Source organism: Eretmochelys imbricata, chromosome 24 (assembly GCF_965152235.1).
Source record: "Eretmochelys imbricata isolate rEreImb1 chromosome 24, rEreImb1.hap1, whole genome shotgun sequence".
NCBI classification, from domain to species: domain Eukaryota; kingdom Metazoa; phylum Chordata; order Testudines; family Cheloniidae; genus Eretmochelys; species Eretmochelys imbricata.
The window spans coordinates 20,469,886-20,493,976 of record NC_135595.1 but is presented as its reverse complement, the minus strand read 5'-3'; the positions used below and the strand labels follow the sequence as shown (position 1 = coordinate 20,493,976).

Genomic DNA, 24,091 nt, shown 5'->3' with positions numbered 1-24,091 from the left:
CCCTAAGGCCAGGACCGTTTCCCCCGGGTTGGGATGTTGGCCTCAGTTCTCCACTAAATCCCTGCTGGGGGACTCAGCTCAGCCTCTGACTCCCTTTGCACAGTCAGCCGGTAAGACGTTGACCTTAACTTCCTGTCCCAAAGTGCTATTGGTCATGGGGGTACGTTGCTGCCGTGCCCCATCCCAGAGGAGCTGCATCACAGCACCAGGTGAGGGGTCCCTATATAACCAACCCTGCCCCACCCCACAGGGGCCCCATCCGAGCATCAGCTGAGGGGTCCCTGTATAACCAACCCTGCCCCACCCCAGAGGGGCCCCGTCCCAGCACCAGGTGAACGGTCCCTGTATAAACAGCCCTCACCCCAGAGGGGCTGCATCCCAGCGCTGGGTGAGGGCTCCCGGTATAGCCGACCCCCGCCCCACCCCAGAGGGGCCGCGTCCTGCGCGGGGCGAGAGGGTGTCTGCTCGGGGGGCTGCCCGCCTAGCGTTTGTTCACCAGCGGGGGCAGGGGAATCGTTTCTCCTTCTCGTTTAGTTCCTGACGGTGGCAGCAGCGACATGAGCAATAACGGTGCAGTGCTGAACACAGAGCTTCAAACTCCCCTCCCCGAGCCAGGGAGAGAACCCAGGAATCCTGGACCCCACTCCCCTCCCCGAGCCAGGGAGAGAACCCAGGAATCCTGGACCCCACTCCCCTCCCAGAGCCAGAGAGAGAACCCAGGAGTCCTGGACCCCACTCCTCTCCCCGACCCAGGGAGAGAACCCAGGAGTCCTGGCTCCCAGCCCCCACTGCTCTAACCCACCAGACCCCACCCTCCTCCCCAACCAGGCTAGAACCCAGGAGTCCTGGACCCCACCTCCCTTCCAGAGCCAGGGAGAGAGCCCAGGAGTCCCTCCCCGCTTCCTCCCATAGGATCATGGATTTAAGGCTGCCACACAGCGGGGAGGAGTCGGCAGAGAAAGTGAAAGCAAAAGCCTCACTTCCCCCAGCCCAGGGACACTTCAGTGCTTGCTGTACCCCAACTCTGCTCCAGCCTGGGGCTCCTCCCACGGCCCCAGCCAGGTTTGAACCAGGACTCCTGGGTTCTCTCCCCGGTTCTGGGAGGGGAGTGGGGTCTCATGGGTTACAGCAGCGGGGCTGGGAGCCAGGACTCCTGGGTTCTGTCCCCAGCTCTGGGAGGGGAGTGGGGTCTAGTGGGTTACAGCAGCGGGGCTGGGAGCCAGGACTCCTGGGTTCTCTCCTGGACTCTGGGAGGGGAGTGGGGTCTAGTGGGTTAGAGCAGCGGGGGCTGGGATCTGTCCTCAGCTCTGCCCTTGTGTGGCTTTGGCCCAGTCTCTGCTCTGTGTCTCAGTTTACCCCTCTTTAAAACAGGGCCGTCAGCTCCTGCGGAGGGGCCGTGTGGTTGGAGAGCGGGTCCTTCTGCCCCCTCCTTGTGCAGAGCAGGTGCCCTGGGGTGGGCTTGGTTCTGGTGGTACCAGCTGGCCGAATGCCTACGAATCCCTCCTTTCGCAGCACCTGGGCTGGTCCTGCTCCCAGAGAGCAGATGGGCCCAAACTGTTGGCCGGACCCCCTGGTGCTGTGGCTCCCAGATATGGGCCAGGCTCTGTGGGCCACAGGCATCTCCGCTGCACAGCCTCTGGTGTAACACTGCCCTCTCTCCTCCAGCCCCGTGTGCCGGACCCCCACACTGAGGCCATGGAGCCCGTTTGCCTGGTAGAGCCGGTGCCCAGCTCTGGTGCCCTGCGGGTGAACCCGGCCGCCCTGGGCCTGCTCCGGGGCCTCACCCGGCCCCTCCACGTCCTCGCTGTCTTCGGGCCCCGTGGCACCGGGAAATCCTTCCTCATGGACCGGCTGGCGGGGCAGGGCGAAGGTGACGGGTCCCCATTGCTCCCCCTTCCCTATGCCTGGGCCTCCACCATCCCCCTATGCCCTCCGCCTGGGCTTCCCCCAAGCCCCCGCCTGGGCGTCCCGAACCCCTGCCTCCCCCGACTCCCAACCTGGGCCTCCCCTGACCCCCTGCCTGCGCTTCCCCCCACCCTCCGCTGGGCCTCCTGAACCCATGAACCCCCCCCCACCCCCCCGGCCTGGGCCTCTCCCAACCACCCGCATGGGCCTTTCGACCCCCTGCCTGCACCTGCCCGTATTCACCCGGCCCTGGACAGAGTCGAAAGCTGGGTTTGGGGGGGTCCCCGTGGGACCAGCCCACCCAGCGTCTCCGATGTCTGCGCCCTGATGTGAGGAGCGTGGGGAATGCAGAGAGGGAGTCCTGGCAGGCAAACCGAGTTGTGGCTGAACTGGCTGCCCGGAGCTGCGGCGGGATCCCTGGCACAGCTGGGCCGTTGGCCAGAGGGGTCCGGCCTGCTGTGGAGCGCCGGGCGGGGGGAAGGGAGTGAGGGGCAGCGTGTGGCATGTCGCTGTGGGAGGAGGAAAGGGGAAAATGCGCAACGCTAGGGTGGGCGCCTACACAGGCCCTCCCAGCTCCGCTTGCTTGGGGAGGAGCTGGGTCAGGTGAAGAGGGTCAGAGCAGAAGCCCGAGGATGAGACTTCAGAACGGGGGACGCGACCCGCGGCGGGAAGGAGGGAGGGGAGCCCTGGGGGAAGGGGAGCTCCGGGGGGAAGGGGAAGCCGGATGTATTCAGGCTGGAATAAGGCATCAGCTGTGACTGGTGAGGGGAATTAACCAGGGGAGCAGTGTGCTGAGCGTCTCCATTGCGGACGGGGCGGGTCTCCGGGTGATCAGCTCTGGGCTGGTTTGGGGGCCGGTCTCTGGGCTGGGTTGTCAGGGGTCAGGCTGGATGATCACAGAGTCCCCATTGGCCTGGGAATCGCAGCATTGGGGCTTAGACAGACCCTGTCAGGGCTGGTCTCGCTTTACTGGGCCCTGCCCCAGCGCCGGGGGATGCCGACGACGGCCTTGCCAGGGCCCTGCCAGCCTGTATTGCTACGTTTCTATCCCACCGCTGGGCCTCGCTGAGCCTCCACCGGTGCCAGGCTGACCCCCTGTCTCCATGACCCCTCTGCCTGGGGCTCCCCTGACCCCCCCCTCTCCCCACAGGTTTCCCCTGCTCTCCGGGGATCTGGGTGTGGTGCCTGCCCCACCCGACTCAGCCTGACCAGGCCCTGGTGCTGCTGGACACAGAGGGATTCCCCGAGCAAGAGGTAGTGGGGTCCAGTGGTTAGAGTGTGTGTGTGGGGGGGGGGGGGGGGGCTGGGAGCCAGGACTCCTGGGTTCTATCCCCCAGCTCTGGGAGGGGAGGGGGGTGCAGTGGTTAGAGGGGGGAGCTGGCAGCCCAGACTCCTGGGTTCCCTCCCCGTCTCTGGGAGGGGAGTGGGGTGCTGTGCTTAGGCCCGCTGTTCATGTGCCTCTCTACGCCATTGCAGGGCGACAAGACAAAGCTCTCCCAACTCTTCCTCCTGAATGTGCTGCTCAGCAGCGTCTTGGTCTATAACACCAGGAGTGAGGGCGACCCCCAGAGGCAGCTCGACCGCCTGACGTATCCTTCCTAGCATGGCCGCCTCATGTCCCATTCCCTGCCCCTCTGTGCCAGCTGGTCCCCTCACCTTGGGGCTGGATCAGGGCTGGCGCCCCCTAGAGGGGAAAGGCCCCATGCCTCATTCCCCATCCTCCCCCACAGCCAGTCCCCTGCCCTGGGGCTGGATGGGAGCTAGTGACCTGGAGGGAAAAGGCCCCAAGTCCCATTCGCCCCGCCCTGCTCCACCCCAGCCTGGTTTGGTTCCCGTCGCTTGGCCCTGTCTTTTCCTTCATGGCACCCCCTGCAGGTACGTGAGGGATCTGCCCCAGGTGGTGCAAGTGCTGGACGAGTGCTCCTGGGAGAACAGCTTCCTCCTGAGCAGCGTGCTGCCCAGCTTCGTGTGGTGCCTGCGAGACGTGGCACCCGACCCCTGCCTGGACGAGGTGCTGGAAGCCACGGGCCATGAGCTGGACTCGGCTCTCAGCTCCCCGCAAGGTGCATGGCCATCGGGGCCCTTCCCCCAGGGGAGGGGAACCCTGGTGTCCGGGCTGGTCCCCAGCCTGGCTCAGGTTCCATCCTGCCTCCCCAAGTCACCCCTGCCGTCTCAGAGGGGTACAGGAGCCCGCTCCACTTCCTGTCCTAAACGAGCACTGGTTTGAAACAGCTTCTGCGTTCTGCTCCACAGGGGCCGCATCTCTGCGCTGGGCTGGGGTCCCTGTATAAACATCCCCCACTCCACAGGTGGTTGCATCTCCATGCTGCATGAGGGGTCCATGTATCAACAGCCTTTGTGCCCCGCCCCAGAGGGGCCACATCTCTGCGCTCAGCTTCCCCTGCTGCTCGCTGTGACCCCAGGATTCACCCGCCGCCCCCCTTTCTCTCGCAGATTTGGAGGACTCCCCGTCCAGCTGCGTACAGAGGTTATTCCCCTGCCGCAAGCTGTTCCGTTTCTGCTCCCCCCGAGTGGATGGAGGGCACGGTGAGCCGCCATCTCCCGCAGACCAGCTGCACCCCATGTTCCAGGAGCAGATGGGGTGTTTTAAGGACTACGTCCTGAGTCGGAACCCTAAGACCATGGTGGGGAACAGAGTGGTGGATGGGGCATGTAAGTGTCTGGCTGGGGGTGGGTGGGCAGTGTCACGGAGTCCCTGGGCGATGCTCTGGAACTGCTCCCTACGAAGCCGGTCAGGACTCTGGGGAAGTCGCCTTCCTGTGAGCAGCCTGTCTGCAGGACACACAGCTCACCCAGCTTCCACCTTCCTGGGTCTGACCTCGGAGCATTCAGCCTCCTCTGCCCCTCTGTGCGCTTCCCACAGCGAGTCTGCCCAGGCGGGGTCCTGGGGAAGACAGAGGGTACTGCCCCCCAACTCCGCAGTCAGACGTGACTCTCAGCCAGACAGTAAAACAGAGGTTTATTAAACGACAGGAACATGGTCTAAAACAGAGCTTGCAGGTGCAGAGAACGGGACCTCTCGGCTGGGTCCATTTTGGGGGGCAGTGAGTCAGACAACCCCGTCTGCCCTTCACTTCATGTCCCAGCCAGCCCCAAACTGAAACTCCCTCCAGCTCCTCCTCCTCTGGGCTTTGCTCCTTTCCCGGGCCAGGAGGTCACCTGATTCCTTTGTTCTCCAACCCTTCAGCTCTCACCTTGCAGGGGGGATAGGCCCAGGCCATCAGTTGCCAGGAAACAGGGTGTCAGCCATTCTCTGTGTCCAGACCCCTGCACACACCTGCCCTGTAGGGCTCTGCAATGATCATACACCCTTACCCCACCCCCTAGATACTTAAGAACTGCATAGGGGAAACTGAGGCACCCCCACAATATTCGGAGGAAACATTAAGAACAGTCCCACTTCGTCACAGGCAGCCTGTGGGGTGTCTGTGCAGTGCCTAGCGCAACGAGGTCATGGGCCCGACCGGTATGCCTCAGTGCTACCATAAGACACCTAATAAATAGCAATCCTAGTGTACAGCGCCTAGCGCAACCAGGGCGTATGCCAGGACCAGGGCGCCTGGGCGCTACCGTAATACACCTAATAAATAGCAGAGATAATTCTAGGTGAAAACTCAGGAACGTGGGTACTGCTGGACAAATTTTTTTGGTGAAAAATGCAGCTTTGGCAGCGGAGACATTTCCCCTGAATTCCTGTCGGTTTCTCCATATTGTTGGTGTAGGGGGAAAAAACCAGAAAACTTCCCAAAATGGCAGAAGTCTGGTTTTTGGTTCAAGACAACTTTCCATTTTGAGATTTCCTATTTTGTTTAAGCCGCAAAACTGTCCCCAAAGCCTTGGGCTCTCGGGGTGTTGGCGGAACGTTTCCTTTGGCCCGAAACGTCGGCTTTGGGGCTTTTTCTATTGGTTGGAAGCTTTGAGCAGTTCCATTCTTTTGTTCAACCCAAAACAGTTTTATTTTATGTGGAATTGCCAGGACCTGAAAGCCCGTTAGTCTCCCACTTCTGGCCCCGTCCTCGGGCTGGAAAATCACCAGCCTCAGTTGCTGGGAACAATGGGCTCAGCTGCCTGTAATGATAATGATCCCTGGCTCTTCTCTAGTGCTTCCCAGCCATCCATTTCCAAGAGGTCAGCACCTTTGTCCTCCTTGTACAGCAGGGGAAACTGAGGCACAAAGCAGGGCCATGACTTGCCCCAGCTCCTCCAGCAGCAGCGCCCGGACCGAAACCCAGGAGTCCTAGCCCATGCTGCAGCAGCAGCACAAACCTCACTACCTGAGCCAGAGTGGGGCAGGGGGAGGGGGTGACTGGACAGGAGCCCCCGGCCCACTGAGTCCTGGTCTGTCCTCTCTCTCCAGTCCTGGCTGATTTCCTGGAGCGTGTGGTGGACCTGCTGTCCCGGGACAAGCCCGTTCTCTTGAGTGAGATCTGCAATGACCTGCAGGTGAGGGAGGGTCTGGGGGGAAGCGGGCAGGTGAGGGAGGGTCTGGGGGGAAGCAGGCCAGGTGCTGGGAGAGCAGAGGGGCTCATGGCGGGGCAGGGTGGGGGTCCCATGGGATCTGTGCGGGGGCCGGGTGCTGGGAGATGCAGAGGGGCTCATGGGGGGACAGGGTGTGGGTTCCATGGGATCTGTACAGTGGTGAGGGCTGGACACTGGGAGATGCAGAGGGGCTCACGTGGGGATGGGGGAGGGGGTCCCTTGGGATCTTTGTCGTGGTGGGGGAAAGGGGGTTGGGTGCTGGGAGAAGCAGAGGAGCTCACACAGGGAGGGGGATCCCATGGGATCTGTGCAGTGGGGGAAGGGGGCTGGGTGCTGGGAGATGCAGAGGGGCTCACGTGGGGGTGGGGTGGGGTGCCATGGGATCTGTGCAGTGGGTGGGGGCGGGGCAGGCTCCAGTTAATGCGGAGGTTTCTGCTTCAAGCAGGAAGGCGATGATTACTCTGTGGGGTACCCAATGGACCCCACAGGAGGCGCCCCACCAAGGAGAGCCGCAGCCAGCGATGCCCAGCCCTTGGTGCCGGAGCCCAAGGTCAGTTGGGGGCAGCCCCAGGGACTGGGGGGGAGGGGCTTCAGGGGTGGGGGGGGGCCTGTTCCTGGTTCCAGCAAGGCTTAGAGACAGCTGGGGGTTGGGCTGTATGGGGCGGGGGGGCTTCCTGCTAGGAACTGGGCTGAGACCCAGCAACTAATGTCACACATGGAACCACTTGTAGCCATGGAGCACGTAGCTAAGTGGGAGCTGGTGTCCCATTCCCCGCCGCCCTGAGCCAGCCAGTCCCTGCTCTGGGGTGCATTGGGGCTGGCGCCCCCTAGACGGGGAAGGTGCTGAGCGGCTCTGCGGCAGATGGTGGGGTGCATCAGCCCTTTGCCAGGCGGCGGATCTGGCCGTGCTCTCTCGCTCTCCATGATGTGTCTGCCCCCCGTTGTCTTTCCCGGACAGAGGGAGCGCGTGGTCCCGCTGCAGGCGTTTCGACCCGCCGCGCCAGTCCTGGCCCAGGTGAGTGGCCCCTGTCAGTCCACCCCCAACCCCCTCCTGGCTGCCTTTGGGGGGAAGCGGAAGTGGCCCCCTCCGTGTCCCCTGCTCCCAGCCTCATTTATCCCTGCTGTCCCCCAGGCTTCCCCCGGCACGGCACAGCCAGGCGCCATGGAGGAGCCGATGTGCCTGATCGAGAACTGGCCAGGCGGGGAGCTGCAGCTGAACCAGCGAGCCCTAGGCCTGCTCCAGAGCTTCCGCCAGCCTGTGGTGGTGGTGGCCATCGCCGGGCTGTACCGCACCGGCAAGTCCTACCTCCTGAACCGACTGGCTGGCAAGGACCGGGGAGGTGAGCACTGCAGGGTGCTCGGCTCAGCTGGGGAAATATTGGGTGGATGGGGCCATGGGGCTGATCCAGGGAGCGGGGAGGATACCAGGGTAGACAGGCCCGTGTGGCTAATCCCAGGGGAGGGAGGGGGCGGGATATCAGGCTAGATGGGCCTGTTACCTGCACAAAATTCTCTGTTACTCACCCAGTCTAGGGGGCACCCACCCTTACCCAGTTCCTGGGGCTCAGGGCGTGTGCTTTGCAGGTGTGCAGGACCTTTTCCCAGTGAAAGAGTCTTACACAGTAATATCCTTCTCCTCTATTTATTAACAGTTATCCAGCAGAATACACATGCTAATCCTTATGGGTTTTTCAACATACCCTAAATGTAACCATGCTGCCCACCTCTTACGGAGCGTTTGTATGTGTGGGGCACATTGAGGTACGACCTTGGACATATTTAACCTGGTGAGGTCCAGCTCAGTTTGCTTTAGAGATCGTATTGGTGATACAAGAACTTGTTCCATACGTGACAGGATCCCCGGGGTGCAGCCTGGGACCGTGGGACCGCTGTGCCACCCTTATTCTCCAGCCTGGGCTGTCTCCCACAATGCTTTGCTAGTGACCAGCAGCAACCCCTCCCTGCACTGTGCTCACTCAGCACAGTCGCACGTGGAGCCCCACACCCAGCTAGGTTGCATGAATGCTCCCAGAGCCACTCATGGATCACACAGAGAAAAGCACCTGCCAAATCCCCCCAGCTCCCAGCCTTGCACCTCGGGAATATACCATCCAGCACTGCTCAAGACAAGCAGTGCAAATTTATTAATTGGTTCCCCACTTCATCAATGGAAAGTGGATGTACACCAGCCTTTGTAACCTGAGCAGATTTACCACACACTTCAGGCAAACTCACTGGTAAAGATAAACGGTGAAACAAATTTACTGACTACAAAAGATAGATTTTAAGTGATTATAAGTGATAGGGGAAAAGTCCAGAGTTAGTTACCAAACGAAAACAAAATATAAGCACACAGTCTAAACTCCCAATCCTGTTAGCCTGGGCAACATCTAGACCAGGGGTCAGCAACCTTTGAGAAGTGGAGTGCCAAATCTTCATTAATTTAAGGTTTGGTGTGCCAATAACACATTTGACATTTACAGGTGCTGGTGGATGGAACCCCAGACTGGCAGCGGGCTGAGCGGCGCCGGCCGCCAAGAACGCTCAGCCCCCTCTGCCGGTCTGGGGTTCTGTGCGCCGGCCCTGCCAGGCGGAGTCCCGGCCGCCGGCCCCGCCCAGCCCGCTGCCGGCTCTGGGTTCCGTTCATCCAAGCAGGCAGCGGGCTGAACGGGGCCGGTGGCCAGGACACTGGCTGGCAGCAGAGTGCCACCAAAAATCAGCTCACGTGCCCAGGTTGCTGACCCCTGATCTAGACAAAGCAGGTTTTCTCACCTTACTGGATATTGCAGTTCATAGAACACAGCTTTCACCCTTGAAACCTGGGCCAGTCCCCTCTGCTGGAGTCTTCAGTCTTCCGAGTGTCCTTGTTGCTTGCAATGTAGTGTGGGGGAGGAGAAAGGCCCAGCATGGGGCCCCTGTGCTCTGTTTTATACCTTAGTCCAGGTGCTTGGAGAATGCAAGTCCGGGCATGTCTGGGGGGCATTGCTGCGACTCCAGGCAAGGCTGAGCAGTTCCCCTGGTGTGGCCTCATGCCGGTGAGGCACTGAATTGTAGCTCCCTTGCTGGACAACAGCTGTTGATGGTTTGACACCCACCTGGGCATTGGTTACTTTCCTTGACATTATCTCTGGGGAGCTAGTACCTAGATGCCTCCCAAACCCACAGCGTATCTTGGTGATAACCACACAGCACATTCTCATAACTTCACATGCATGGATGATACACATATTTAGATGGAATAATGGTTTTCAGCAGATCATAATCTTTGCCATGATACCTCATGTCACAGACTCACAGGACTCGTGCTCTCTCTTGGCTCCGTACGGTCCCTGTGGGGAGCCCCCTTCAGAGCGACAGCTCTTCCTGGGGATCCACTCTTTCTCGTGGGTTAAGCCCCTCCACCTCCTGGAACTGCACCTCTCTGAGCCTCAGCATGCCTGTCTCTGCTGTGGGCCACCTCAGGGAGTCCCCTCGCTCTGGACCCCCGTGGCCTCCACTCCCAGAGGGAATAATGCAACCCTGTTCTCTAGACCGGAGTGACACTCAGCCAGCGTAAGACAGGAGGGTTTATTGAGCGTCTGAACCCAGCATAGGAAACTCACTGGCCTCAGGCCTGGCCTCCCTCAGCACAGCATATCTAGATCTGTCCTGCCTCCAGGTGGGCTCTCTCCTCCTAGCCCAGCAGCCCCCTCCTTCCAGCTGGGCATCCGATATCACTGTCCCCCGGGCGCCGCCTCTGTCCTTTGTCTTCTGTCCCAGGTAAACAGGGTCGCCTGGGTCTCCTCTCCTCTCATCCGTCCTTTGTTTCCCCACTGGCTGGAACTGGCTGGTCCGGTCACCGAGATCCTCTCCCCACAGCCCATGTCCTCCCACTGGCCAGAACTGGCTGTGACTCCCGAGCTGGGCCTCCCGGTCACCAGTCGCTGAATGGTCACCAGCCATTCTCCAGGCCGTTCTCTGTCCCTCTGTAACAACAAACTCCCTCTCCCACCACCTTGTTAAACTAGTAACACACAGGGAAACTGAGTCCTACACTCTGCATGCAAACCATTGGAAACAACAAGAAAACCTCCCGCTTCGTCACACCTCTCACATGGCATGTTTTATATGCAATATCAGCATTATATGTAAATGAGGAATATGGGGGTTACAGGATGCTCCCACAAGGTATAGTATGTCACACCCTATGATCCAGTTTTACCACATGTGGTCCATTTATTGGGTGTCTTCTTGATTTTTGCAAATCCAGTTTGGAGGCAATTATTTTAAAATTTAATTTTACCTAGATGTTTTGCAATATATATTCACCTAGTTGGGCAGGGATATTATGAAAATTAGTCAGACACTGATATTGTAATGGAACTTTAGGTTGATTTTTAGTATATTCACTGCCCTGGGTTTCTTTAATCCATTCTGGGGGGCCCATCTCACCTATATCCCGGATATCCACCTGCCCAGGCACGTTGAGGCAGTTTCCTGATATTTGCAGTTGTTGCCCTGAGGGAATAGTCAGTGTGCTGGGCCTTGATTCCCAGATTTGAAGCAGGTGAGGCTCATTAAACCCCATTAACATCCTAATTTCAATGTCTCCTCCTGGCTGCCAAGCAAACCCCATGACCTTCAGTATTCCACATTTTGGGGTGGATACAGGGATACTAAGAGGATTGACCCCGTCTTGTTTCCATGTGAGCTTAAGGCAGTCAATATTTTATATTGTGGCTTTTGGTCCCGTACAATTTCCCATCACAGTGTTAGAATATCCAGTCATTAATGACAAACTAGATTGGGATGGGGCTTCTGGTGATGGCCCGCCGGCCGTTATGTTAGGATAATGAGCAAATCTCTTTTCCCAACACAAGCAATAGCTGGTGTGATTGAATACTGATGGATTAAGCCAACATTGTACCATCATCCAGCAATTGTTTCTCCATACATTTACTGCATGAATGTCCACAGGCCAGCGGATTGGGTTGGCTATCTGACAAACAACATGTAACATAAAACACGCACCCGCACACAGTCGCGACAGCAGCTTCTTTATCATGGTGCCCAGGGTGCTTGTGTTCTGCTGGCACCGGCCTTTTCTTGGAACTCTGAAAGACAAAATAAAAAATTTTAACCCCTCCCTTGGTGGGGCTGATTAGAGGTCACTGCTTGGAATCCCCTTTCCATGGTTTAAGCTGTGCCGAATGGAACCATTTTAACTTTGGCTTGTTTAGCCTTTCTGTCCAGATTTCTCCCTGGTATGCTGTTGGGCTGGCCTTTTTCCACAGTGTTCCCTGCGGCCTTCCCATTTCATTCCTGAAGAGTGAGCTTGTTCTGCATATTTCCGATGCAGCACCTGGCCTCCAACCTCCCACTCAATGGGCTTCTTCACCCAGCCCAGACTTTTACCCACCTTTTTTATGGGAACACCCAATTGTTCTGCTATGTTCTTGTGGGTTTCCGTTAGTGCCTCTGAAAGGGACTGGATCCACTGGTCATTTAGCACTCTGGGTTGCCACCCATCTGGAATATTTACATCTAGCCACCACTGTTGGGGTGTTCTCATGTCCCTTCCCGTCATTGCTACAAAGGGACTATAATCACGACTCGCTCGGACTGACCTTAAGGCCATTACAATCATAGACAATTTTTCATCCCAATCTTCTCCATTTTCTTTTACCAGTTTTCTTAGAGCATCCTTTAGAGTGCGGTGAGTTCGTTCCACTTGTCCTGAGGATTGCGGGTGGCCTGCATTGAGGAACCTTTGCTTAATGCCGAGTATTTTACACAGTCCCTGCAGCGTTTCCCCAATGAAGTGTGGGCCTTGGTCCAAATTGATTTCCTTGGGCAGCCCCCACTGGCTAAACACCACATTAAACAATTGCTGGGCTGTAGTCAAAGCTGTGTTAGTCTTTGCTGGGATGGCATCTATCCATTTTGTAAAGGGATCTACAATCCCCAAACAATGCTTGTTATTTCACGTGGTGACTGGTAGGGGTGCAATATAGTCTATCTGTAACCAGGCCCACGGACCCTCACTCTGGTGAGCAATGGGACCCTTTTGTACTTGAGGGTCTGCATTGACCATAGCAATTGCAAACAATGATTACACCACCGCTTTACATCTTCTCTTATGCTGGGCCACCACCTTGTATCTTTGATCCTTTCTAGAGTTTTGTCCACCCTCAAATGCCCTTGCTCATGCACATATTGAATCAATTCAGTCCTGGTTTTCTGAGGCACTAGCCACCTTTTAGGCCGTTCCCCAGGGTCTGAGTCATGCACCGTGACCCACGCTTCCCCTCTGGGGTTTTTGTGTACATGTCATTTTCCTTGGATTGTTTCTTGCTTCAGTAATTGCTCCATTTCTTCATCCCCTTCCTGTAGGGTTTGGATCCAGCATCTCTAGGCTGGTCAGCTTCCTTCATGCTCTGGTTACTACACTAACTACATTAACTTAGGCTTGAATAGAGACTGGGAGTGGATGAGTCATTACACAAAGTAAAACTATTTCCCCATGTTTATTCTCTCCCCTCCCACCCCCCCACTGTTCCTCAGATGTTCTTGTTAACTGCTGGAAATGGCCCACCTTAATTACCACTACAAAAGGTTTTCTCCCCCCCCTGCCCCCGCCCCTCTCTCCTGCTGATAATAGCTCATCTTAAGTGCTTCGGGGGTCGTTCTGGGAGTCACAGGAACCCTGTCAATCAATTCCTCTAACTGGGCAGCCCTCTGCAGTAACTCACTTGTGGGCTTCCCATCCCATTTCTCTTTTGGTTCCCCTGCCATCATGAGTTTCCTCCATGCTTCCCCTCTCAATGTACCTTTCCCACCTTCAGCCAGACATCCTCTAGTCTGCATCTGATACCCACGTCCAGATGCATTTCTTCCTCTTGCTCCTCTGCTGCCACCTCCCTGTCCTCTTCCTCTAACATGCCATTGTGCATTGGGCCCCGAGATCTGTGGGCCCGTTGTTGGCAAAAGTTACCGCCTGTACAGGTTCCAGTCTCCCGTTCCTATTTCCTTTTCCCGTGTGTCCCTGCATGTCTTGAAAAACTACAGCTGCTTGAAAAATCTCATGTTTCAACTCCGAGTATCCCCGAGCTGGATCTATGGGTCCTAAAATCACTTTCATTTTTGAATTCAAAACATCTAACAATGCAGTCTTAAAAATGGAAGTATTGAAATCCGGTGGGGTTCCAATTCCTACTGGCACAACCCCAGCAGCCATGGCCAGTATCTCCTTTTTAATAACATACACTTCCGGGGAGTCACATGGCCCTTTCTGTTACATGGAACAATTTCCCCAGTTGTCAGGCCAACATCCCTACCTTCATTACTTCCTTCACCCAGTCCCATCCAGGGGCAAGAACACCGCTCGCACCTAACTGCCCCTTGGCACTGCCTATTGCTGCCCAGTCAGAAGCACTAGAACAAACCTGGGCTAGAACCTCATAATCTGCTGGCCTCCACCCAGTTCGTGCCAACACCTTCACCATCCAGTCCAAATACGTGTCCCTTTCTAGAGGTCCCAATAACTGAGCAGCCGCCTGTACCTGGTCTGGGTAAAATCAGAAATCTCTGTAACATTTTGGATTATTTCCCTTCGTTGTTGTGCATCATTGGGTCAGTTCTGTTCTTGTTACCACTCTTGTGCTAACTGGAACCACAGGATTGAATTGTTGTGCTTTTAATTTCAAATCCTTCAAGTCCCTTTATGCGGGGGCATAGGACCCCTCAGGAAAAGCACCAAGCCGTATGAGCATCCAGGATCTTTCTCTTCAGAATCCATCCAACTGTCCCACTCCAAGTGTCCTCCCAGGTGTCTGTATCCCCCATGCCCACACTCACGCCTCCCCTTACTACTGCTACTGTGCCCCTCTGGTCTCCCACCACGTTTTCCAGTTTCTCTGTTCGCTGCCTGCAGACTGTGTGGTCACTGCCTGTCTGGGCCCGATCCTTATTTTCTTGTAACACCGTTATGACAGCTGCTTGAGCACCCCCCGCTTCATTTGCAATGTAGATCCCTCCCCATTCAGGTTTTCTACTTTCCGTTTCAGTTGCTCACACTCTCCTGTTTTCGCCTGTAGAGCTGTTACATTCTGTAATGTTGAAGCTGCACTAGCTCACTGAGATGCCTTATACTGAGCCAAATTATCCTTAACTACATCCAAATCGAGTCTGTAATCCTCCAGTTGTCTTTCCTGGAGTGCTACCAGGCTGGAGAGATTAGTGACAGCTTTGCACAATGCCCACCCAGCTGCTGCTTTGATAGCCTTTTCCTTTGGTTTTGGCTTCGTGCACTCACAGAATGCTTCAGACCCCTTCCAGGCGCACTCAGGGGCATCCCTCCCCTGGAAAGAATCTTGTCCCCATAGGCATGGACCTTGTTCTGCTACCCATTTAGCAAGGAGGGGGGCTCCTCAGCTAACCCCTACCCCTCCTGGTCCCTTTGCTTTGTTTCCTTTCCCTCCTCTTGCTTCAGGGTGAACAATCTGCCAGGCAGGTAGCGACCCTTTTTGACAAATTATCACCGGTATTCTGCTGCTGTGACTGTGTTAGGCTAGATCAATTCGGTCCTAACGACCTTAGGCTGCCCGCATTCTCCACCAACTCTGTTACCCGCACAAAATTCTTTGTAACTCACACATGCTCGGGGGCACCCCCTTTACCCAATTTCTAGGGCTCAGGGCGTACTCTTAGCGGGTCTGCAGGACCTTTTCCCAGTGAAAGAGCCTTAGACAGTAATATCCTTAGCCTCTATTTATTAACCATTACCAAGCAGAATACACATGCTAAGCGTAAAGTGCCCTGCTCACCAATCCTGATCAGGCAGGTGGACTTTCCCTGTTGGCTGGGCAAGGTCGGTCTCGTCGGGATTCTGGCTGCTGCCCGTCACAGTCGTGCAGAGGATTCTTAGCAACTTTGAGCTTAGGCCATGTCTTGGGGGTGAGTTCTTCTTCTTCCTGGTCTTTCCTTCTTCTCCTTCTTCTCTTCCTTCTTTCCTGGCCTCCTTCTTGGACCCCGGTTTATATAGTGAAACTTGAGTCCTGCTTAGCTGTACTTTAACCAATCATTTTACTAAAATTTTACTAACCAATCCTAACATAGTGTAACAAAATTCTCTAACCAATCATCCCACACCACCTTAATTAATTTACACCTAGCCAAGTTAATTATACAGCAGACAGAAGCAATCAAAGAACCAGGCAGAGATCATCCAGACAAACAATAGGGACGTGGGGACCATAAAGATAAAAAAATACAGAAATGAGGATTTCACAACCACAGCTGTTGATAGGTGATTTCTTGCCAGACAGACTGTATCAAACTACGTTTTCTTTAACCATCTTAAGATCTGTTTCTTTATGGGGTGATAGTGGGGGCCATTAGGACGGGGTCTCCTTCTTAACAGCCTGATGGAATGTGAGGATGTGACTTCCTGCTTCTTAGCTAATGGCTGCAGACAAGGGCCTTATCCTTACAGGCCCGTGGGGTGATCCAGGGTAGTGGGGAAGGGTCGACAGAGGTGACAGGTCAGCGCCAGCCAATTGTTCCCCTGGCCCCTCTCTGCCCCCAGCTCTGGGAGGGGAGTGGGGTCTAGTGGTTAGAGCGGGGGGAGGGGCTGGCAGGTAGGACTCCTGGGTTCCATGGCTCTGCATCTGTCCCAGCTCCACCCCTCTTTCCCCAGGGTTTTCGCTGGGCGCCACGATGCACATCTGGATGTGGTGCCTGCCCCACCCCCGCCGGGCCGGCCACACCCTGGTGCTGCTGGACACCGAGGGGCTGGGGGATGTGGAGAAGGTGAGTGGGGGGTGATGGGAGGGGCGGGGCTGGGTTTCGGCTCCAGGGATGTGGAAGGGCCTCTGGATGTGGGAAGGGCCTCTGGGCCTGGAGGTGGGTGGCCCAGGCATCAACATAGGTCAGTCTCCCCTGCCCCATATCCCCCCACTCTGTCCCTCTGCAGTGGGGTCTGGTGGGCCATGCTCCCCACCCCAGACCTGCAGGGGAAGTTCCGGCTCCCTGCCCCATATCCCCCTGTCACAGACTCCCAGGCCTTGCGCTCTTTTTGGCTCCATACAGACCCTGGGAGGAACCCCCCAATGTGACAGTCCTTCTTGGGGGTTCACTCTCTCTCTGGGGTTGGGCCCTCTGGCCTCACCGCCTCCTGGAACCGCATCTCCGAGCCCCCAGCAGCCTGGCTCTGCTGGGGCCCCCTCAGGGAATCCCCTCGCTCTGGACCCCCAGGGCTCCCACCCCCAGAGGGAGCAGCGCCCCCCGATCTCTAGCTGCAGGGACTCCCAGTCAGCGGCACACAGGAGGGTTATTGAAGATCTGGACCCAGCCCGGGCAGTTCTTGGGGCCCTGGGGCCTGGCCAGTCTCAGCCCCAGCCAGCTCCCCATGGGCTGCGGCTGCTCCTTGTCCCCAGCCCCCTAAATCCCCTCCCCCACCAGCCCCTCCTCTGTCCTTTTGTCTTCGGTCCCAGGTGAACAGGCCACCTGAGCCCCTCTCTTCCCTCCTTTGTTCCCCTCTGGCTGGTCAGGTCCCCGGGCCTCTCTCTCCTCAGTCCATTGTCGTCGTCCCCAGCCAGAACCGGCTGGCTCCCAAACTGGGCTGGGCCTCCCCGTCACAAGTCGCTGGGTTCCCCATCTCCAGGACAGTGTTCGGGGTCACGGCTGCTAGGCAAGGTCACACCTGGTCCCCTGAAATTACAAGCCCCCTCCCCCCACCGCGTTACGCCTGCAGCACACAAGGAAACTGAGGCACCCACAGTGTTCACATAAAACACTAAGAAAATGCCCCACTTTGTCACACCCCACAACCCTGCTTCTCTGCAGTGGGGCGTGGTGGGCTGTGCTTCCCTCTGTGACCTGCAGGGGGAGGTCCAGATCCCTGCCCTATATTCCACCCGCCCCGCCCCTCTGCTGGGGTCGAACACTGATGCCCTGCGATTTCCCCCCCTCTACCTTCCCCGCAGGGCGATACGAAGAATGACGCATGGATCTTTGCACTGGCCGTGCTGCTCAGCGGCACCCTGGTCTACAACAGCCTGGGCACCATCGACCAATGCGCCCTGGAGCAGCTTCAGTATCCTGCCCCTGCTGGGAGGGACCCAGGAGTCCGGGAGGTGGGGGCAGCTGGGATTCCCCTCCCATAACTGGGTAGCACCTGTCGCACCCTGATGGGAGCAGGGGTCTGGGGTGGGTGCCAGTAGCCAGTGCCACTGTTGGGTGCTGTTCCCAGGGGCAACGGGGTGAGGGCTGTGGGCGCTGGGCTCAGGGACCCCTTGCGGGGGGGCGCTGCATCTCCAGTTTCTTAGCTGGCCCCCAGCTACGTGACGGAGCTGACGGAGCGCATCAAGGTGAAAGCAGCAGGTGAGGGCGGCCAGCAGGAGGGGGAGGATTCGGCCGAGTTTGTGCGGTTCTTCCCGGCCTTCGTGTGGGCCGTGCGGGATTTCACGCTGCAGCTGAAGCTGGACGGGCGGGAGATCACCGAGGACGAGTACCTGGAGAACGCCCTGAAACGCAGAGAAGGTGCCAAATGTGGGTGGGGACTGGGCTAGGTGGGCAGGGGTCTGATCTGGGAGGCAGGGAGGGGCTGTGGGTCTGGTGGGGGCAGTGAGGAGGCACTGGGGGGTACCAGGCTGGCTGGGCCCGCGGGTCTGACCCTGGGGGTCTCTCCCAGGCCAGCCTGAGAAGCTGGATCTGCCCAAGAAGTACTTGCGACAGTACTTCCCCTCCCGCAAGTGCTTCGTGTTCGACCGCCCTGCCCCGCGCTGCGACCTGCCCCGGCTGGACGAGCTGCCCGAGGCAGCGCTGAGCCCCGAGTTCCTGGAGCAGGCACAGCGCTTCTGCAGCCACGTCCACCAGCACGCGGGCACCAAAACCCTCCCGGGCGGCCACGTGGTGACGGGCACCTGTGAGTGGGGATCGGGGCGCAGCCCTTGGGGGGGATCAGGGCATGGCCCTCGGGGGATGGGGTGCGTCCTGGGGGCAGGGGAGGGGGATTGGGGCGCATCCCCAGGGCGGGGGATAGGGAGTGGAGCGCAGTCTGAGCGGGGCTGGGGACAGGGGATCCCAGTGCGGGAGGAGGGATGGGGGCACATCCCAGGCTTGGCGTATGTGCTGCAGGGTCAGGTCAGGTCCAGGGCTGCTGGCCAGGGCAGGGAGCTGCTGGCCGATTGGAGGGGTCCAGGGCCAGTATGGGCAGGTCGTGGGAGGGGCTGGATGGGAGGAGGGTGCCCTGACCCTGCCCCCCTCCGGCCACGCTGGGCCCCCTGGCTCTGACCCTGCCCCCCTCCGGCCACGCTGGGCCCCCTGGCTCTGACCCTGCCCCCCTCCGGCCACGCTGGGCCCCCTGGCTCTGACCCTGCCCCCCTCCGGCCGCGCTAGGCCCCCTGGCGCTGACCCTGCCCCCCTCCAGCTGCGCTGGGCCCCCTGGCGCTGACCCTGCCCCCCTCCGGCAGTGCTGGGGACCCTGGCGGTGACCTGCGTCGACGCCATCCGCAGCGGGGCGGTGCCCTGCATGGAGAGCGCGGTGCTGGCCCTGGCCCAGATGGAGAACTCGGCGGCGGTGGGGGAGGCCGTGGCTGTCTACGAGGAGCAGCTGGCGCGGCGGGCGGCGCTGCCCACGGAGAGCGTGCAGGAGCTGCTGGAGCTGCACGCCCAGTGCGAGCGGGAGGCGCTGCGGGCGTTCATGGCGCGCGCCTTCAAGGACGAAGAACAGCAATACCAGTGGCAGCTGAAGGTACTAGGGACCCTGCGATGGGGGTGCAACCCCCCCGCCCCAGCCTGGGGCAACCCACGGGAATAGGGTACCGGGCATTTCCCCTCCAGGGGGTGCTGGCCCCGATCCGGCCCCAGGGCAGGATTCTGGTTGGCTCTGTGGAGTGGAGACTGGGGCACGGGGGCTCCAGGAGGGCCGGCTGGCTCTCTGGGGCAGGAAATGGGGCACGAGGTCTTTCTCCTCCAGGGGGCACTGGCTCCAACGTCCCCTCTCTCTGCAGGACAAGCTGGACTCCAAGCGCTCTGAGCTCTGCCACCGGAACGAGCTGGCCTCGTCGGACCGGTGCACGGCCGCGCTCATGGAGCTGTCGCAGGAGCTGGAGGAGCGGGTCTGCGAGGGGAGCTACTCAGTGCCCGGGGGCTACCAGCACCTCCTGGACGACCAGCGGGAGATGGTGGAGAAATACCAGCTGGTGCCAGGGAAAGGGATAATGGTGAAATGGCTGAATAGCATTAATGGGGGCTGGGAGCCAGGAGTCCTGGATTCTATCCCTGGCTCTGGGAGGGCAGCAGGGTCTGATGGGTTAGAGCAGGGGGGGCTAGGAGTCAGGACTCCTGGGTTCTGTCTCTGGCCGTGGCTCTGAGCTGCACACACAGCCCGCGCGCACCCTGGCGGGGGAGGTACCGATGACGTCGCTGGATCCCGCTGCGGGTTTGTGGTCCAGGCTCGTCCTTAGCTGACGGGATGAGAGGGCAGCGCAGAGGCTCCCACTGGTCTGGGGCCCCCTCGGTACGTGGGTCGGGGGAGGTTCAGGCAGGAGGGGCTGTGGGCCCCGGCTCACCCCCTTTCTCCCCGATTCCCCCAGGCGGCTGAGGTGCTGCAGCAGTTTCTGAAGTCCAAGGAGACGGTGGCCCAGGCCGTCCTGCAGACGGACCAGAGCCTCACGGACAGACAGAGGGAGATTGAAGGTGACTCCAGAGATGAGGCCCGTAGTCCTGTGACTCCCATGGCCCTATGGATCTGGCGATGTCTTGGCCCCAGACTCACCCCCTTGAACGCCATGGCCCCATAGCCCAGTGACCCCTGGCCCTCATGGCTCCATAGATCCTGTGACTCCTGAACCCCACAAATGCCAGGGCTCTTCAACCCCATAGATCCGGTGCCTCAGGGTACAGGCTCTATGGCCTCCCAGGCCTGGTGACCCATAGATCCGGTGACCCCAGCACCCCATAGATCCAGTGATCCCAGGGCCCCATACATCCAGTGCCCCATGGACGCGGTGACCCCAGGGCCAGGGCTCTGGCTCCATAGATCTGGTGACTCCTGGGTGCCGATGACCCAGTGACCCCGGGCCAGGGCTCTGCACCCCAAGCCCCTGGTCCTGATCGTGTCCCCCCCCGTCCCATCCTCCCCCCTGTCCCCCACCGCTCAGAGGAGCGGACGCGAGCTGAGGCGGCCGAGCGGGAGGCCCAGCTGTGCCAGGAGATGCAGACCAGGACGGAGCAGCTGCTGCAGGACCAGGAGCGCAGCCACGAGGAGCATGTCCGGCAGCTGACGGCCAAAATGGAGGAGGACAGGAGGCAGCTGCTGGCCGAGCAGCAGAGAGCGCTGGCCTTGAAACTGCAGGTACCTTCCCCGGGCCCCTGGGGGGCTGGGACTGGGCTGCCTAGAGCAGGGGGTTGGGAGCCCCTTTGGTTCTGTCCCCAGCTCTGGGAGCTGAATGGGTCTGCGAGGGGAGCTACTCAGTGCCCGGGGGCTACCAGCGCTTCCTGGACCACCAGCGGGTGCCAGGGAAAGGGATAATGGTGAATTGGCTGAATAGCATTAATTGGGCCTGGGAGCCAGGACTCCTGGGTTCTCTCCTGGCTGTGGGAGGGGAGTGGGGTGGGGTCTAGTGGTTAGAGCAGGGAGGGGAGGTGGGAGCCAGGACTCCTGGGTTCTCTCCTGGCTGTGGGAGGGGAGTGGGGTGGGGTCTAGTGGTTAGAGCAGGGAGGGGAGGTGGGAGCCAGGACCCCTGGCCCCCGCTCCAGATCCCCACAGCTCTATGTCAGTGGCGCTAACCCTCGGCTCTGTCCCCCAGGAGCAGGAGCAGCTGCTGCGCGAGGGCTTCCGGGGGGAGGTGGCGCAGTTGGGGCAGCAGATGCAGAACCTGAGGAAGGAGATGAGCCGGCCCCAGCGCTCCCGCTGCGTCGTCTGCTGAGAACAGAGACCCAGAGGGACTCAGGGATCTGGGCTGGGCTGGCTCCCCTCCCACCAGCCTGTCTGACACGTGGAGGATGCTGGCCAGAGCCAACCACTAGGGTCGTTGTACATTTGTAGGTGGGGGGCTTCTGGCTTTGCACTAAGTAATGCTTGTTGTTTACTGAGGAAAGCTGTACACACTGGTGTGTTATTGTAGGGTCTCTCATAAACACCAGAGCTGCTGCTGGCTCTGGTGTGTTATTGTAGGGTCTCTTGCAAGCCTGCTGTTGCTGCATGCAGTGCTGTGTTATTGTAGGGTCTCTCATAAACACCAGAGCTGCTGCTTACCCTAGAGTGTTGCTGTGGGGTCTCTTATGTATTGGGCCCTACCAAATTCACAGTCCATTTTGATCACAGCCAGAGGGTTTTAAAATTGGTCAGTTTCATGTTTTCAGCTGTTTACATCTAAAATTTCACAGTGTTATAACCACGAGGGTCCCAACCTAGAGGTACCCAGAGGTGGGTCTGATCTTTCCCCCAGAGTGGCCATACAGGGGAAGGACAAGTCCCGTCCCACCCCAGCCAATCTCGGGTTTGCAGCTGGAGCCCCCCAGCTGGGGCGCTCCCAGTAGCCCGGGGGAGATCAGGGCTATTTCACGGCCCGGGACACGTTTTTCACGGCTGTGAAGTTGGTAGGGCCATACTTATGTATGCTGCTGCCTCTGGTGTGTTATTGTAGGGTCTCCTTTAAACCCTGGTGCTGCCATGTAGAATCGTAGAATATCAGGATTGGAAGGGACCTCAGGAGGTCATCTAGTCCAACCCCCTGCTCAAAAGCAGGACCCATCCCCAATCAAATCATCCCAGCCAGGGCTTTGTCAAGCCTGACCTTAAAAACTTCTAAGGAAGGAGATTCCACCACCTCCCTAGGTAACGCATTCCAGTGTTTCACCACCCTCCTAGTGAAAAAGATTTTCCTAATATCCAACCTAAACCTCCCCCACTGCAACTTGAGACCATTACTCCTTGTTCTGTCCTCTTCCACCACTGAGAATAGTCTAGAACCATCCTCTCTGGAACTACCTCTAAGGTAGTTGAAAGCAGCTATCAAATCCCCCCTCATTCTTCTCTTCCGCAGACTAAACAATCCCAGTTCCCTCAGCCTCTCCTCATAAGTCATGTGTTCCAGACCCCTAATCATTTTTGTTGCCCTTCGCTGGACTCTCTCCAATTTATCCACATCCTTCTTGTAGTGTGGGGCCCAAAACTGGACACAGTACTCCAGATGAGGCCTCACCAATGTCGAATAGAGGGGAACGATCACGTCCCTCGATCTGCTCGCTATGCCCCTACTTATACATCCCAAAATGCCATTGGCCTTCTTGGCAACAAGGGCACGCTGCTGACTCATATCCAGCTTTTCGTCCACTGTCACCCCTAGGTCCTTTTCCGCAGAACTGCTGCCGAGCCATTCAGTCCCTAGTCTGTAGCTGTGCATTGGGTTCTTCTGTCCTAAGTGCAGGACCCTGCACTTATCCTTATTGAACCTCATCAGATTTCTTTTGGCCCAATCCTCCAATTTGTCTAGGTCCCTCTGTATCCTATCCCTGCCCTCCAGCGTATCTACCACTCCTCCCAGTTTAGTATCATCCGCAAATTTGCTGAGAGTGCAATCCACACCATCCTCCAGATCATTTATGAAGATATTGAACAAAACCGGCCACAGGACCGACCCCTGGGGCACTCCACTTGACACCGGCTGCCAACTAGACATGGAGCCATTGATCACTGCCCGTTGAGCCCGACAATCTAGCCAACTTTCTACCCACCTTATAGTGCATTCATCCAGCCCATACTTCTTTAACTTGCTGACAAGAATACTGTGGGAGACCGTGTCAAAAGCTTTGCTAAAGTCAAGATACAATACATCCACTGCTTTCCCTTCATCCACAGAACCAGTAATCTCATCATAGAAGGCGATTAGATTAGTCAGACATGACCTTCCCTTGGTGAATCCATGCTGACTGTTCCTGATCACTTTCCTCTCATGTAAGTGCTTCAGGATTGATTCTTTGAGGACCTGCTCCATGATTTTTCCGGGGACTGAAGTGAGGCTCACTGGCCTGTAGTTCACAGGATCATCCTCCTTCCCTTTTTTAAAGATGGGCACTACATTAGCCTTTTTCCAGTCATCCGGGACTTCCCCTGTTTGCCACGAGTTTTCAAAGATAATGGCCAATGGCTCTGCAATCACAGCTGCCAATTCCTTTAGCACTCTCGGATGCAACTCGTCCGGCCCCATGGACTTGTGCACGTCCAGCTTTTCTAAATAGTCCCTAACCACCTCTTTCTCCACAGAGGGCTGGCCATCTATTCCCCATGTTGTGATGCCCAGCACAGGAGTCTGGGAGCTGACCTTGTTCGTGAAGACAGGCAAAAAAAGCATTGAGTACATTAGCTTTTTCCACATCCTCTGTCACTAGGTTGCCTCCCTCATTCATTAAGGGGTCCACGCTTTCCTTGGCTTTCTTCTTGTTGCCAACATACCTGAAGAATGTGCCCTGGTGTGTTATTGTAGGGTCTCTCCTGTGTTACCAGCTTTGCCTGTTACTTTGGGGTATGTTTATTGAATGCATCCGATAAAGTGAGCTGTAGCTCATGAAAGCTTATGCTCAAATAAATTGGTTAGTCTCTAAGGGGCCACAAGTACTCCTTTTCTTTTTGCGGTTACAGACTAACACAGCTGCTCCTCTGAAACCTTATTTATCACAGTTACTCTGCTGGGAGCGGGGT

The 24,091-nt window shown here is 57.8% G+C and overlaps 1 protein-coding gene across 6 annotated transcripts; it reads left to right on the top strand.

The window, feature by feature from the left end:
* On the top strand, positions 1 to 23,994 carry LOC144279881 (guanylate-binding protein 2-like). 6 transcript variants are annotated; one of them, XM_077841580.1, is made up of 19 exons: positions 957 to 1,062; positions 1,666 to 1,870; positions 3,056 to 3,159; positions 3,382 to 3,494; positions 3,781 to 3,968; positions 4,360 to 4,452; positions 6,284 to 6,369; positions 6,848 to 6,955; positions 7,364 to 7,420; positions 7,538 to 7,745; positions 16,082 to 16,194; positions 17,370 to 17,479; positions 17,723 to 17,925; positions 18,077 to 18,310; positions 18,858 to 19,138; positions 19,398 to 19,610; positions 19,983 to 20,085; positions 20,550 to 20,743; positions 21,198 to 23,994. In XM_077841580.1, the coding sequence occupies exons 2-19, from the start codon at positions 1,696 to 1,698 to the stop codon at positions 21,315 to 21,317; spliced, it is 2,703 nt and encodes a 900-aa protein (XP_077697706.1). In that variant the 5' UTR covers positions 957 to 1,062; positions 1,666 to 1,695; the 3' UTR covers positions 21,318 to 23,994. The 6 variants fall into 6 exon arrangements, with proteins under 6 accessions (XP_077697705.1, XP_077697706.1, XP_077697704.1 ...); XM_077841578.1 differs by having other exon boundaries at positions 4,360 to 4,578; positions 6,851 to 6,955; XM_077841577.1 differs by having other exon boundaries at positions 4,360 to 4,578.
* Positions 23,995 to 24,091: the final 97 nt, after the last annotated feature.